Here is a 13958-nt window from a genome sequence, read left to right on the forward strand (position 1 = left end):
GATGATAGCTGGCCATGCAGAGTCATGTCTCAACTGTGTTAATGAGAAAAGCATCCCCACTCATGACTGTGGTAGTTACCTGGCTCTCATTTTCTGCTGTCCTCTTCCCCTACCACCCCCTGCAGCATCAGCAATACTGAGGACTCCTTCAACATGGAGAAGAAACCCACATATGACAGCACGCCATACTCTGAGAGGTGAGTCTGCTGTCTAACCAGGGAGCTCGCAGGTCTACAGAGAAGAAACAGTTGAGGGAGATTTCCACACTAAGTCTACTTGCTTTTGTCTCCTGTTTTACTGCTTCTGATCCACTTTCAGATCTTTCATATCACTGTGCATCCCTTATAGGGATGTCACACTAGTGTCAACTAAAGCCTTCAACCCAGCTAAGACTGGAGGGTGTTACACAAAGGGCTTCTGAGAAAGGACATAGTGGTGTTTGAAAGCCCAAGGGGCTCCTGTCAGCAGGAGAGGACCTTGGGATTAGAACCTAATTGATCACTTCATGAACTTGCAAATCTGACTAGAACCGTGGTCGGCAAACTGCGGCTCACAAGCCACATGCGGCTCTTTGGCCCCTTGAGTGTGGCTCTTCCACAAAATACCATGGCCTGGGCGAGTCTATTTTGAAGAAGTGGCGTTAGAAGAAGTTTAAGTTTAAAAAAATTAGCTCTCAAAAGAAATGTCAATCGTTGTACTGTTGATATTTGGCTCTGCTGACTAATGAGTTTGCCGACCACTGGACTAGAAGGAAAAGAACTATAAATGAGAGTGGTGAGTGGGAAATGAAGAAATGTGGGTTGCTCTCATCAAGAATCCAGAAAAGAGAAAGAACCATTCATTTGAAATGAATGAAGGTGCAGAGAGCATCTTATTTAGCATTTTCAAAAGCTGTCACTAGATGACAGCAGTCTTGGAATGGTCTTAATGAAAAAATAGTACTACTGTTTTTCTTTTTTTAATATTTATTATTGATTTTGGAGAGAGAGGGAAGGAGAGAGAGAAAAACATCTATGAGAGAGAGAGAAATATTGATTGGTTGCCTTCCATACACACCCCGACTGGGGATTGAACCCACAACCTAGGAATGTGTCCTGGCCGGGAATCAAACCTGCAACCTTTAGGTGTGTGGGACAATACTTAACCAGTTGAACCACCTTGCCAGAGCAAGAAGTCTTATTTTTCAATTCTTGGCATAGGGGAGCAAGGAATCTTAGAGATGCAGTTTACTCAGGTCACAGTGAAGAAAACAGGTCTGGAAAGAATAAATAATGTGTTGTAAATCACACAGTAAGTATTACATGGGTCCAAAAGTGTATGGTCTGAGAGGCAGGGCTCAGTGGTCCCAGGCATGAACAGAAGTGCCATCAAGACAGGTGGCTTGGTAGGGCATACAGCAAGCATGTCAAACTCAAAGGCTAACACGGGCCACATAAACAAGGTTTAAGTTTATGTGGGCCACAAAAAAAAAAATGCTTCAATTTTCGTAGAAACGTAGGTTTATTTCGATAGAGACATGCTGAATATTAAGGGCTGAAATAAATGAGTTATCGTTAACATAATATAATAGAACATTTTACTAAAAATTAATATTTTTTCTTGAACATTAACTTACCAGACACTGAATAACTCTACAAATCAATAAGCATAACACAAATAAACCTATTTTTCTTGTTCTCCGAAAGCGAAATATTTCCTGTTGCGCACACCAAACAAGTCAGTCCAAGACTAATGATGTGGCCATCGGCTGCTAAAATATTCGCTGCTGGTATGAGTGGAGAGAAATGGTGCGCCTGTGCATAAGGCGCATAAGGGAAATGAATGCAACATGATTACAGTCATCAGTCATTAGCGAACGTTGTAGTTCGTTATTAATAATTACGTATAACAGGATATTATAAAAATGAAGTTATGGGATTTTTATTAAAATGTTTCTTACATGCCATTATATTGGCTGGGCTGCAAAAATATTCATTGTGGGCTGCATGCAGCCTGCGGGCCGTGAGTTTGACATGCTTGGCATACAGGTACATGTCTCCTGTAGGAGAAGACATGGGTCTTCCTGTTCTAGAGGGGAGCAGTTAAGCTAGGCAAAGGTCAGGGAGAGGAAAGCTGACTGGAATAAGAATCACATCGGGGTGTCTACACATTTGATAGTGAGTATGAAGATGCATGACCACTTTCTGGAAATAATGTGAGGATCCACAGTGGCCTAGGCTGGCCCAGGGCTGTGTGGCCAATTGCACACCACAGAAAAAGTTGGCAGGCTGAGAACACTGGCAGAAAACCTAGGCCTGGCTATATCAAACGAGAGGGTGTAACTGTATCACATTAGTAGTCTGCATGCCAGACTGACCACCAGGTTCTTGTTTTTCATCTCACAGAACAACCGGAGGAATCTGTACTTATTGCAACCGAGAGATCAGAGACTGTCCAAAGATCACCCTCGAACACCTTGGCATCTGCTGCCATGACTATTGCTTTAAGGTAAGGAAGAGGGTGTAGCTGCTGAGATCATTGTCTTGAGTTAAGGAGTGTTAAGGGTTCAGAAGGCTTAATCTCAGTATGATTGCACTCCATCGGCTTTGCAGAACTGGGAGCTGAAAGAGCTTCCAAGTCCAAGGGAGTGAATAAGTGTTGGGGACCAAAGCCTGACTAGAGTGGGCTAATGAGAGAACAGGACATGACATGTGGAAATGGAAAAAGTGAGTCTGGAAGATCTCTTGTGTGGTTGGTTTTGTAGGGGAGCAGTGCAAGAAGACGGCAGATCTTTGCAATAAGAAGGGGACAAGGGAGATCATTTGAGGGCCGGTTGTGTTCTGTGGACTCCAAGTAGGATTACATTTTTCAACATGTTGTTACATGTGGTTTGACAAAGAACATTTCATTCCCTGATTCCTGGACTTATGTGAAAATTCCTAGAAGATGCTGTCAACTTTTGGTTATACACTTAATTCCAGAGCACTCCTGTTAAATAGCAAAATTCCAGGAGCCTGAGAAATAAGTAGCTCTCAATGCATTTAGTCTCACAGCGCTAGTGTTAGGGGAAGGCTCAGCCAGAGTAGGTGGGAGTCCCCAGAAAGGCTTTGTGAGAGAGGTGGGTCCGGATTCTGGAGTGAAGGGGCCCACAGAGGTATTTTCCAGGTGGCTGAACATGAGCAAAGGCAGCTGCCTCCTGGCCCGTCGCACAGAGGGAATAGGAAGAAGGAAGAGGTCCACAGGCGAGGGAGGAGGTGCGGGGAAGTAGACATGGAGGAGCAGTGATTTTAAACTTGACTGACTGGCGCTCACATAAGAGCTGGGGAAGTTGGAGGTGTGGCAAAATGGTGAGGCCTGATATTTTTGGGGGATTCTGGGAAGGTAGGTCAGGTGCCATGAGCACAGGGTGGAAAGGGAGTTATTTTTCTAGGATCACAGAGCTCCTCAGAACCAAGGGTTAGCAATCCTGGTTCCGACATCAGAACCAACATTATCCCACTACATTCTGCTGCCTCTCAGGAAAGGTCACCCCATTGCTCAAGCTCATTTGTATATACTAGTCTGTCAGTATCCTTAATTGTAGGTTTTTCTTACCTTTAACAGGTTGATATGACATTTTAAAATACAAGCTGGTATTGTTACATTTAGAAAAAAAGGGAGGACACTTATGGCTGAAGCATCATAATAACTCTTCAGTGTCCCTGTTCTTCACAGTGTGAAGCACGTTGCAAGCCAGATTGTTGATTTTTTCTGTGTTCCTGGAGGTGACCCCCACAATGATCAGCACCATCAGTTGGCTAAGTTGAGGTTCAAGTGTTGGTCCGCGATAACTAAAATGACAGAAACAGTGATAATACATTGAGTCCTCACTTAATGTTGTCAATAGGTTCTGCGACTTTAAGCATATAACGTTAAATTCTTAAACCAATTTTAATGTATAACCAAACCAAGCCTGGCTGTTGTGGCTCAGTGGTTGAGCATCTGCCTGTGGGCCAGGAGGTCACAGTCCAATTCCAGGTCGGCCCAGATTGCGGGCTTGATCCCCAGTGGGAGGCTTGCGGGAGGTGGACAAATGATGATTCTCTCTCATCATTGATGTTTTTGTCTTTCTCCCTCTCCCTTCCTCTCTGAAATCAATGAAAATATTGAGAAATTTAAAAAAACACACACAATTCTACCATAGGCTAATCACTAGAAACAAGAATTAAGTTCCTACAGCATCTCATCAATGTAGAAATAAAACCATGTTATTTGAGGACCTGCTTAGTGGATTTAGGGCTCAAACCCAGGCCTAGTTCTAAAACCAGGGCTCCTACCCACTATGTAATCATCCTGCTTGCTAGTTTCTGTGGGGTTTTGTTTTGTTGTTTCATTTCTAGTTTGGTTTTGTATCTGTTTTCTGCCATTTTTCAATTGTTTGCTTCAAAGTCCAGAGTGTGCCTTCTGCTCAGTGTCTGCCTGCCTACCTTGGTCAGGTGCTCCCTCCCCACCGCACTCATTTATGTTGTTTCACTTGTATGCTGACCTCTGGCTTGCTTTCTCTTCCAGTGTGGGATTTGTAATAAACCGATGGGTGAGCTCCTGGATCAGATCTTCATTCACCGTGACACCATCCACTGTGGGAAATGCTATGATAAGCTCTTCTAGGTATGTGTTGGCACCCCAGAGGCCAAGCAGCCAGGGTTATTAGAGGGAAGAAATGTGCCCTGATCTCTCTCTGAGTCTCAACCCTGTATGTTCAGGAGGCCCCAAGTCCTCTGTACCTATGCCCTGTGGTACTTTGAAGTCTTAGGTGGAAAGACCCTCCCCAGGAACATTTCCAATTTGCAGGGGTTATAATCTCTTCCTCTCAAGAAGCACCTTCGATGCAGCACCTCAGTTGAGCCCTCTAGCTGCCCTGAGAGGCCAGCCAGGCATATGTTGTTAGCCTTGTTGCAGGAGCGAGGAAATGAAGACCTAGGAAGAAAACAGGCCTGGGGAAACACCTCGCTGGTGTATGACAACATCAGGACCTCAACCCCAGACTTCAGATTCAGGTTCAGGGCTCTCTGGTATAGGCCCTTGGGCCGCTTCACCATTGCTTGTGTAGCATAAAATCAGAACGCAATAGCCAAGGACAGTGGTCGGCAAACTGTGGCCCGTGAGCCACATGCGGCTCTTTGGCCCCTTGAGTGTGGCTCTTCCACAAAATACCACGGCCTGGGCGAGTCTATTTTGAAGAAGTGGCGTTAGAAGAAGTTTAAGTTTAAAAAATTTGGCTCTCAAAAGAAATTTCAATCGTTGTACTGTTGATATTTGGCTCTGTTGACTAATGAGTTTGCCGACCACTGGCCAAGGGGTTCATTAAAACAAGATACAGCTGGGGGCAGCAGTAGGTAAAGGCCAGGATAAGTAGGCATCTGTGGGAGAGGATGGTGCCATCTTGGGGCTGGCCTGACCAGGAAGGGCTGCTTGGACTGTCTCTCGGCCACCTTGTCAACACTGCCTGCAGATAGATTTGCACGCTACAAGCCAGCAGAATCCACCCGTGTCTGAGCCACATGAGATCCAGTGTCATAGGACACTGCCTTTCCAGATCCTGGTGGCCCTTCATCTTTAGCACCTCCTCAGCTAGAAGCGCAGACCAGAATATCTCCCTTGAAGGCACTGGAAATGGGTTGCACCCAGGTGTTCCACCAGCTACAAGCCCGTTTGCCGTCTCTCCAGAAGGCACATTGGCCTGCACTGTTACTTGTGATACCTGACGCAGTCACCCACCCCAGAAGCCTCTGACTGGTCATTAGATGGGATGTGTATTTCTAATCTCATGGCTGCTTCTATTTTTTTTAGCTCCTGAAGCTGATGACTCCTGAACAAGTTTGGCCATCCTCAGTTGTCCCAAGTTGCTGGCTCTTCTTCCCTCACCATTTGATTTCTTCATGCTTTTGCCCTTCTCAAGTTGAATTTGCTTACATCTAGTAGCATATGTTAATGATGCTATGATAATTACTTGTGTGTGTAGCTTTTTATAGGTCAGAAAGTGCTTCACATCCATGATCTTATATCAGGCGTAAGCAAAGAGGATTGAACAAGAATTCCATCTTTGCTTCCCTAAGGCAGGTCGGCTTCCTGACGAGTTTAGGTGGCCTGGTATGATAGGCAGAGGCAGGAGCATTGGGTTTGGTGTGTACTGACTTGGGACAGAGAGCAAATCACATTTTGGTTCGCATCTCTGAGTGTACCTTTGGGGCTTTAGAATACAAGAAGACGGCTGATGCTTCTGAGGGACCAGGTTAAAGACTGATGACGATCCCTGGTGGGTAAATCACAGGCATTGAATGCTAGAGATTGGCATAGGCCAATGTTTAGCTTGTCTATTGGCCATATATACATGTTTAAACTTTCCATATACTTTTAAAAGTAGCTAGTTGCTTTTGATTGAAGTATATAGCAGTTTTTAATTATCTCCTTCTACCCACCTTTCACTATATAGTTGAGGTTATTTTTCCTGCAGGCATGTATTAGAAAGTTTACATAATTTTGTTTAAATTCTATAGGATGTGATTCTTAGGAGGCTACAGACCAAAGGAACATCTATGTCTGAACCTTGATAGCTGATTAATACATTTGCCCTCAATTCCCAGTCCTTAAACTTGACACAGAAATCTTCTAAAGTAGGTTTTAGAGTGTACACACTCCAGCAGGATTAGGAAGGGAGAAAGGCAACTAACATTTCTTCAGGCCTTACTACATTCCAGACATCACAAAGTAATGGCATCAATCCCCATACTAATTCTGTGCAGAGGGCATTCTTGTCCCCAGTTTACAGATGAGGGAATTGAGCCTCAGAAAAGTGGTCATTGAATTATGCAGAACCATTGCTGTCTCTCTCCAGTACAGTAACCACAACAGCCAGCATTAATTTAGTGTTGAGTATGTGCCAAGCACTGTGCAGAGTTTACTTAATCCTGCCAGGTAACACAACCCCCCAGACCTCTCCTGAGGCATGTTCTTACAAAGAGGGGAAGGTGAGAAATTGCACTGCTCCTCTGGGCATCCTGAGTCCCGCCCTGCCCCCATGAAGTACCAAACTGCCCATCTGCCTATCCTCTTTCTATGAAAACACCTCTGAACTAAGATGCTCTCATCCGGGAAGAGATTTGCTCAGAGACCTTCCCAAAGAAGTATTTGTCAACCCAGGGAAAACTCCAGTGGGCTAGCCAATCTGAGCACAGGGCCTTCAGTGACCTCCTATTTTCCGGTCCAGACTCTGTCTCATGCTAGTGGAAACCCATTGGCTGGCTGGACAGATGCAGGCCAGTGATGCTCCACTCAGGTTCAATTGTGCTCCTCTGCCTTTGGGACCAGCATCACTGTGTAAGCTCCTCGAGAGGAGGAACAACCTCACAGTGTTTCTAATGAAAAATGAGGGCCTGTTCTCTTGATTTAATTAGAAAATGCCTCCCATCTCTCTCTAGTTTCTGAGCCCTATGCACATTGGCTGGTGGACTTGTTCTTCCTGCCAAATGATTAGAGTGGAACATTCCAGTTGTTTGCATAGATGTGCATCAGATTTTCTCTGAAGGGAATAAGTGGCACGATTACCAACACTAAATATAAGCTGGTCTTTCTGAAGTCTAGCCTGCAGCATGGGATTTGGCACATGGTAGGCACTGACACAGATGCTAAGTGAATGAGTGAAAGGGAAAGAAAGGTCACTCCTTTGGGTGGGAGGTGCCATCTCTGAGTCTTGGTACAGGCCCAGCTGATAGAGTGCAGAATAAAGAGGTCCAAGATAGGCTGGTTTCCCCACCTTCAAGATACACTCTGCCTTTAAGGGAGTTTTAGAACCAACATGCAAGATATTGACAGAAAGTTTGTAAGACCAATATTGATTTCAGGCCAAAACAACCTCTTTCAATTCTAAAAAGGCATGGAATTCTGCAGACTCGAAGAGGGGTGGTTGCATTACACTTTTGCTTTTTAATTGCCTAATGTTTTTAATCACTTGCTTAACCCACATTAATGTACACACTTATAATAAATGTTAAGGTATTACAGTGTCAATATTAAGGCTTCCTTTTTTAAGTGTAATAACGTGGTATATTTGGCTGTGTGATTTATTTTCTCCTGTTACCTAAAGCCATTTTCTCTACAAAAGCTGGTAAATACTTTTAAAGGCATAAAATCTAAAGAGAAAAAAAAATAGCAAGCTCTTGAAACTATGCATGCACAAAAAGTGAGAATTCTTGACTTGTCAGATCTTAATGAAGAATAAGTTATCCTTGGGGGGGCCATCCTCCTCTTCATTACAATTGCAGACAAATGGCCACATAGTCCTTATTGCATACTTGCAATGACCAGGAGCACAGTCTCTGTAAACCCATTACAGGACCAGTTTTATAAAATACATTCTTCAATTGAATTCTGTTTCCTTTAACTATCACCCTCTGATAATCTATAATCCCTTTCTAATGTGCCGGCCTCTAAAATAGATGAAGATGCTTATTAAGTTCTTCTTTTAACTCTTCTCCCATTTGAACACCCCTAGTCCCATCAACTCTTCTTAGGCAGTAATCATGAATATGCATCTTCAAACACCTTCCTCAGAGGTGTCCTCCCACACACATTGAACCCATCCTTCCAGCTGTGTACCAATGGGCAAGAGTTTCATCTTGCCCTAACCGGTTTGGCTCAGTGGATAGAGTGTTGGTCTGCGGACTCAAGGGTCCCAGGTTCGATTTTGGCCGAGGTGCGGGCACATACCCAGTGTGCAGGAGGCAGCTGATCGATGTTTCTAACTCTCTATCCCTCTCCCTTCCTCTCTGTAAAAATTCAATAAAATATATTTTATTTTAAAAAAAAGGAAGTTTCATTTTGCTCATTAAGGCCAGTGCCCATGGCTATCAGAATCCTGTTGAATCAGACCGACCGACATGGCTCAGTGGTTGAGTGTCAACCTCTGAACCAGGAGGTCACGGTTTGATTACTGATAAGGGCACATGCTCCAATAGCAGGCTCGATCCCAAGTCAGGGATGTACAGGGGGCAGCCTATCAATGATTCTCATCATTGATGTTTCTATCTCTCTCTCCCTCTCCTTTCCTCTCTGAAATACTATATATACATGTATATATATATATATATATATATATATATATATATATACACACACACACACACACACATACATACCATATTTTCTGGCGTATAAGACCCCCAACTTTTGAGAAGATTTTCCTGGGTTAAAAAATCGTCTTATACACCAGAAAATACGGGGTATATATGCATACATACATACTAGAGGCCTGGTGCACAAAATTCATGCATGGGTAGGGTCCCTAGGCCTGGCCTGCGATTAGGGCCTCCCAGGGCCTTCCTTCCCCCGGGTGCTGGCTGCTGGCCAGGGCCTTCATAAATTCCACACTGCCCCCTGGTGGTCAGCACACATCATAGCAAGCAGTTGAATCCCTGAGGGGACAATTTGCATATTAAACTTTTATTATATAGGATATATATATATACTCAGAAGCTTGGATCACTTGATAAACAATGATGATTCAACAGGATTTTATATATATAAAAATATCCAAAAATACAATTTGCATGCCATCTATGTCTTGATGCAGCCCAAGCACCAAAAAAGGGGATTAGCCTGGCCAGCATGGCTTAGTTGTTGTGTATCAACCTATGAACCAAGAGATCACTAGTTTGATTCCCAGTTAGGGCACATGCCCAGGTTGCAGGCTCCATACCACATGCAGGAGGAAGCCAACCAATGATTCTCTCTCATCACTGACATTTCTATTTCTCTCTCCCTCTACCTTTCTCTCTGAAATCAATAAAAAAATTCTAAAGGATGATTAAGAAAGTCCAAAGATAGAAACATGACAAAGAAATTCTTTCACCAATGAGCACCTTGAGACCCAGTGTTCAATAGCTACTGAACTAGTGCCCCTATAGCTACTTTCTCACCTCAACCTCAGACACCTTCTAGGCTATGTGAGTACAATTGGAAAAGGAAAAAGAGGTTTTACTACTTCAAAAGAGAAGGACTACAACTGTAGCTCCTAACCAGATATTTCTAGGACTTGGTGGCAGTATGTCCCCCCCGCCAAAAAACACACACACATAAAGAAACAAAAAACAAAACACACACCTAAAACCTAAAAAAAAATAATAGGGTAGTGTTAGTTACTTTAAATTATCAGGTCATATCTGATTCTATGAGCATCTTTCTCAAATATGACATTTCAGTCAGAGCCTTGGTTATCTTTCCAATTACATCCTGTTAAGAAGGAGGGCAGGTTCTTATTGAACCTAGGCAAATAATTGTATAACCATGAAAATAAAAAGATAAAAAAGAAGGAACTTTTACCATTTGCAACAGCATGGATGGACCTGGAGAGCATTATGCTAAGTGAAATAAGCCAGTCAGAGAAAGGTAAATATCACATGATCTCACTCATTTGTGGGATATAATGAACAACAAAACTGAAGAACAAAAACAGATCCAGAGACAAAGAAACACTGAACAGACCATCCTACCTCAGAGAGAAGTCAGGGGAGGGGGGGTAAGAGATCAACCAAAGGACTTGTATGCATGCATATTAGCATAACCAATGGACACGGACACTGGGGCGGTGGGGGCTTGTCCTGGGGGGGGGGGGGACAAGGGGAGGTGTCAATCAGGGAAAAAGGAGACATATGTAAAAGTTTAAACAATAAAAAAAGAAAGTAATAAAAATAAAAATAAATTACAAATTCTGGAGGGATTGGTCAGAGAAAAAAATGTAAGTGTTTTATTCCTGTTTATAAAAGTAACTGAGACCCAATGTATGAAATTTGTGCAAGGGCCTTGGCCTATGCCCCCGCCCACTGCCCCCACAGCCGGGGGCCTCTGCCACCTCTACCTAGGCTCCCACCCACTGCAGCTTTGTCTGGAAGGAAGGACATCTGGAAGGATGTCTGGTCTAATTAGCATATTATGCTTTTATTATTATAGACTAGAGGCCTGGTGCACAAAATTCATGCATGGGGGTTGTGTGTGGGGTCCCTCAGCCCGGCCTGCAATGACGCCAGCATCCCATGCCCCAGCCTCTGGCCAGAGGCCCTTCTCTCCCTCTATGCGACTGGGGCATGGGACACTGGGCTTGTGTCGCTGGGGTGACGCTGCCAGCGTCCTGCCCTGGCTGCTATGGGCACCGCCATCTTTGTGACAGAGTGATGGTTAATTTGCATATTACCCTTTTATTGGATAGGATAATCTACTAAAATTGTTATGAGTTATGGATAGCTTAAGAGAAATGAGAAAGGAATTCATTATATCCAGAAAATAGCACATTAAACATCAGCAATATTCCAAGCAAAACCCATAATCATCCTTCACGAGTTCATTCAATCTTATGTGATTAATTCTTGTTCTGCTCAGTCTTGGACTAGCAGTCTCATGAAGCCATCAGCTTCTTCACTAGAATTCTGGAAATTCTGAGTCCAGTGGTAGGATCTCAAAACTATGTAGCAATGTCATCAGAAGCCAGTGCCCCCAGATCACCTGCCATAGTCCTTTTCCCTGGGGGTCTGAGGCAGTGCCTTTTTCTTAAAAATTAAGCATTCTAGCCTGAAGCTGATTACAATCACTTTCAGAAAAGCCACAGTATGAAATACAAAACTATCTGTGCATACAAAAGACTTACAAAAACCATGCAGTTAACAAAGAAATTTGGTTGTTTCTTTGGCATGCAGCGTTTTCAAAGATAACTAGAATTATGGCTGATAACTCTATACTGTTGTTTAATATCAGGCAAAGCAGAACCAGGACATGTATGGACAGTGAGGGCATTGACCAATCTCCAGGAAAGGAACTTCATACAATTTCTGAAATATTTATATTAATAATAATTTGCCTACACAAATTTAACTTAAGGAAGGTTAGGTATCTCTTCTGATTGATTGGAAAAGCCTCCCAACTCCATATCCTACCTTATAATAGATAAACATGCAAATTGACTGCACCTCCGCTATGCCCACAGCCAATCAGAGCAAACAAGATGGCGGTTAATTTGCATATGCGGGTGCTGAGCGGCCTGGGTCCAGGAAACATCCTCCGGACCCAGGCCGCTCCTAGCCTGTAGGCCCGTGCTTAGGTCCTGAGCGGCAGGGGTCCCAGAACGCCCCCTGGCCACTCAGAGCCTATGGGTGTAGGTGCCAAACAACCTGGCAGGCGGGAACATCCCCAAGTTGCTATAGTGATGTGAGGATGTTCCGCCCCACCCCCAGCGGCTTGCAAAGGCTCCTGCACAAAGCGGCGGTTTGGGGCCATGCCCCCAGCCAGGCGCTGCCGCTTGCCTCTGGGGTGTGCTGAGACTCTGGCGGCTACTGCTGCGTGCTGCCCAGGGTCCCTGCAAGCCCTGAGCCTGAGGCCCATGGTCAGGCTGGCTGCTGGCCTCCCCAAGCCGCTTGCAAAGGCTCCTGCACAAAGCGGCGGTTTGGGACCACGCCCCCAGCCAGGCGCCCAGGACCAGGGGCTGCTGCTGGCCTCCTGGGTTTGCCGAGACCCTGGCAGCCACCGTTGCGTGCTGCCCAGGGTCCCTGCAAGCCTCGAGCCTGGGGCCCATGGTGGGGCTGGCTGCTGGCCTTGGGGCGTTTGGAGACGGGGATGTTCCCGCCCCACCCCAGAGGCTTTCCAAGCTCCAGCACCAAGTGGCAGATTGTGTCCATGCCCCAAGCCTAGCGCCCTCCACAGGGGGATGGCTGCTGGCCTCTGGGGTGTGCAGAGACCCCGGCAGCCACCACCAGGTGGCAGGGACATGCCCCTAGCCCAGTGGACACAACCCAGGGGCTGCATGAGCTGCAGAGGATACACCTTTTAAAAAATTTTTTTAATGATTGATTTATTGATTTATTTTACAGAGAAGAGGGGAGAAGGATAGACAGTCGGAAATATCAATGAGAGAGAAACATCCATTAGCTGCCTCCTGCACACTCCCCACTGGGGTATGCCTCCAACCAAGGTACATACCCTTAACAGGAATCAAACCTGGGACCCTTCAGTCTGCAGGCCCACAATCTATCCACTGAGCCAAACCATTTTGAGAGTAAATACCTTTTCTGACAACTCATTGGCAAAGCTCCCTGTAGGCCACCAATTGCAGTGTTCTTGGTAATTTGGGTTATAAGAATCCAAGAAGGTAATCTAGGGTTTTTCCACCACACTCTTGAAGGAAAAAATGAAGGTCCCTTGAGGGGTCCCAGATTGGAGAGACTGCAGGCTGGGCTGAGGGACAACACCCCCCGCTACTCCCCCTCCCTGCCGTGCACGAATTTCGTGCACCGGGCCTCTAGTCCTATATAATAAAAGCCTAATATGCAAATTGTCCTCTCAGGCAGCCGTTGGACCAGGAGTTTGACCAGGAGGCCAGGAGTTTGACAGCTCGTTATGATGTGCGCTGACCACCAGGGGGCAGCATGGAACATGGCAGGTGTCGAAGATGTGGCACTGGCAGTGAGCAGCAGTGGAGGCACTGCCAGCCCCGATGGGCCCTGACAAGAGCGGACAGCAGTGGGATGGTGGATAAGGTGAGCAGATGGCACCAGGCCAAGGTGGGTGTGAGCGGGGGCCTGATCGCCCTGCAGACAGCAACGAGCGTCGGTGGTGGGGGACAGGGCTACCATCCAGGTTCCAGGTACTGAGGGAGCCAGGCAGGGGGCCCGGCCCAGACTGATCACCCCGCAGATGGCGACCAATGGCAGTGGCAGGGCAGTGGGGCCACTGCCAGGCTCCCAGGTACTGAGGGAGCCAGTTGGGGGCCCAGCCCCAATCAATTGCCCTTTCAGGTGGGATGGTGAAACAGGTGAGAGGGTGGTGCCAGGCCAAGGCAGGGTGTAAGGTGGGGTTTCGGGCCTGCAAGGCTGGGGCCCGATCTCTGTAGGCCACCCTGAGGGACCACACCCATGCAAGAATTTGTGCACCAGGCCTCTAGTATCAAATAAGCCTAATTC

The 13958-nt window shown here is 45.7% G+C and overlaps 1 protein-coding gene across 1 annotated transcript in view; it reads left to right on the forward strand.

Moving 5' to 3' along the window:
* The window catches only part of ZNF185 (zinc finger protein 185 with LIM domain), a 53836-nt gene extending 45809 nt beyond the window's left edge, over window positions 1–8027 (forward strand). Inside the window, exons 21-24 of the mRNA XM_028138174.2 lie at window positions 126–197; window positions 2385–2487; window positions 4528–4626; window positions 5809–8027. Coding sequence (XP_027993975.2) covers window positions 126–197; window positions 2385–2487; window positions 4528–4626 — 274 coding nt within the window. The 3' untranslated portion in view covers window positions 5809–8027. The remainder of the gene's footprint in view (window positions 1–125; window positions 198–2384; window positions 2488–4527; window positions 4627–5808) is intronic.
* Window positions 8028–13958: the final 5931 nt, after the last annotated feature.

This window comes from Eptesicus fuscus, chromosome 1, assembly GCF_027574615.1.
Source record: "Eptesicus fuscus isolate TK198812 chromosome 1, DD_ASM_mEF_20220401, whole genome shotgun sequence".
NCBI lineage: Eukaryota > Metazoa > Chordata > Mammalia > Chiroptera > Vespertilionidae > Eptesicus > Eptesicus fuscus.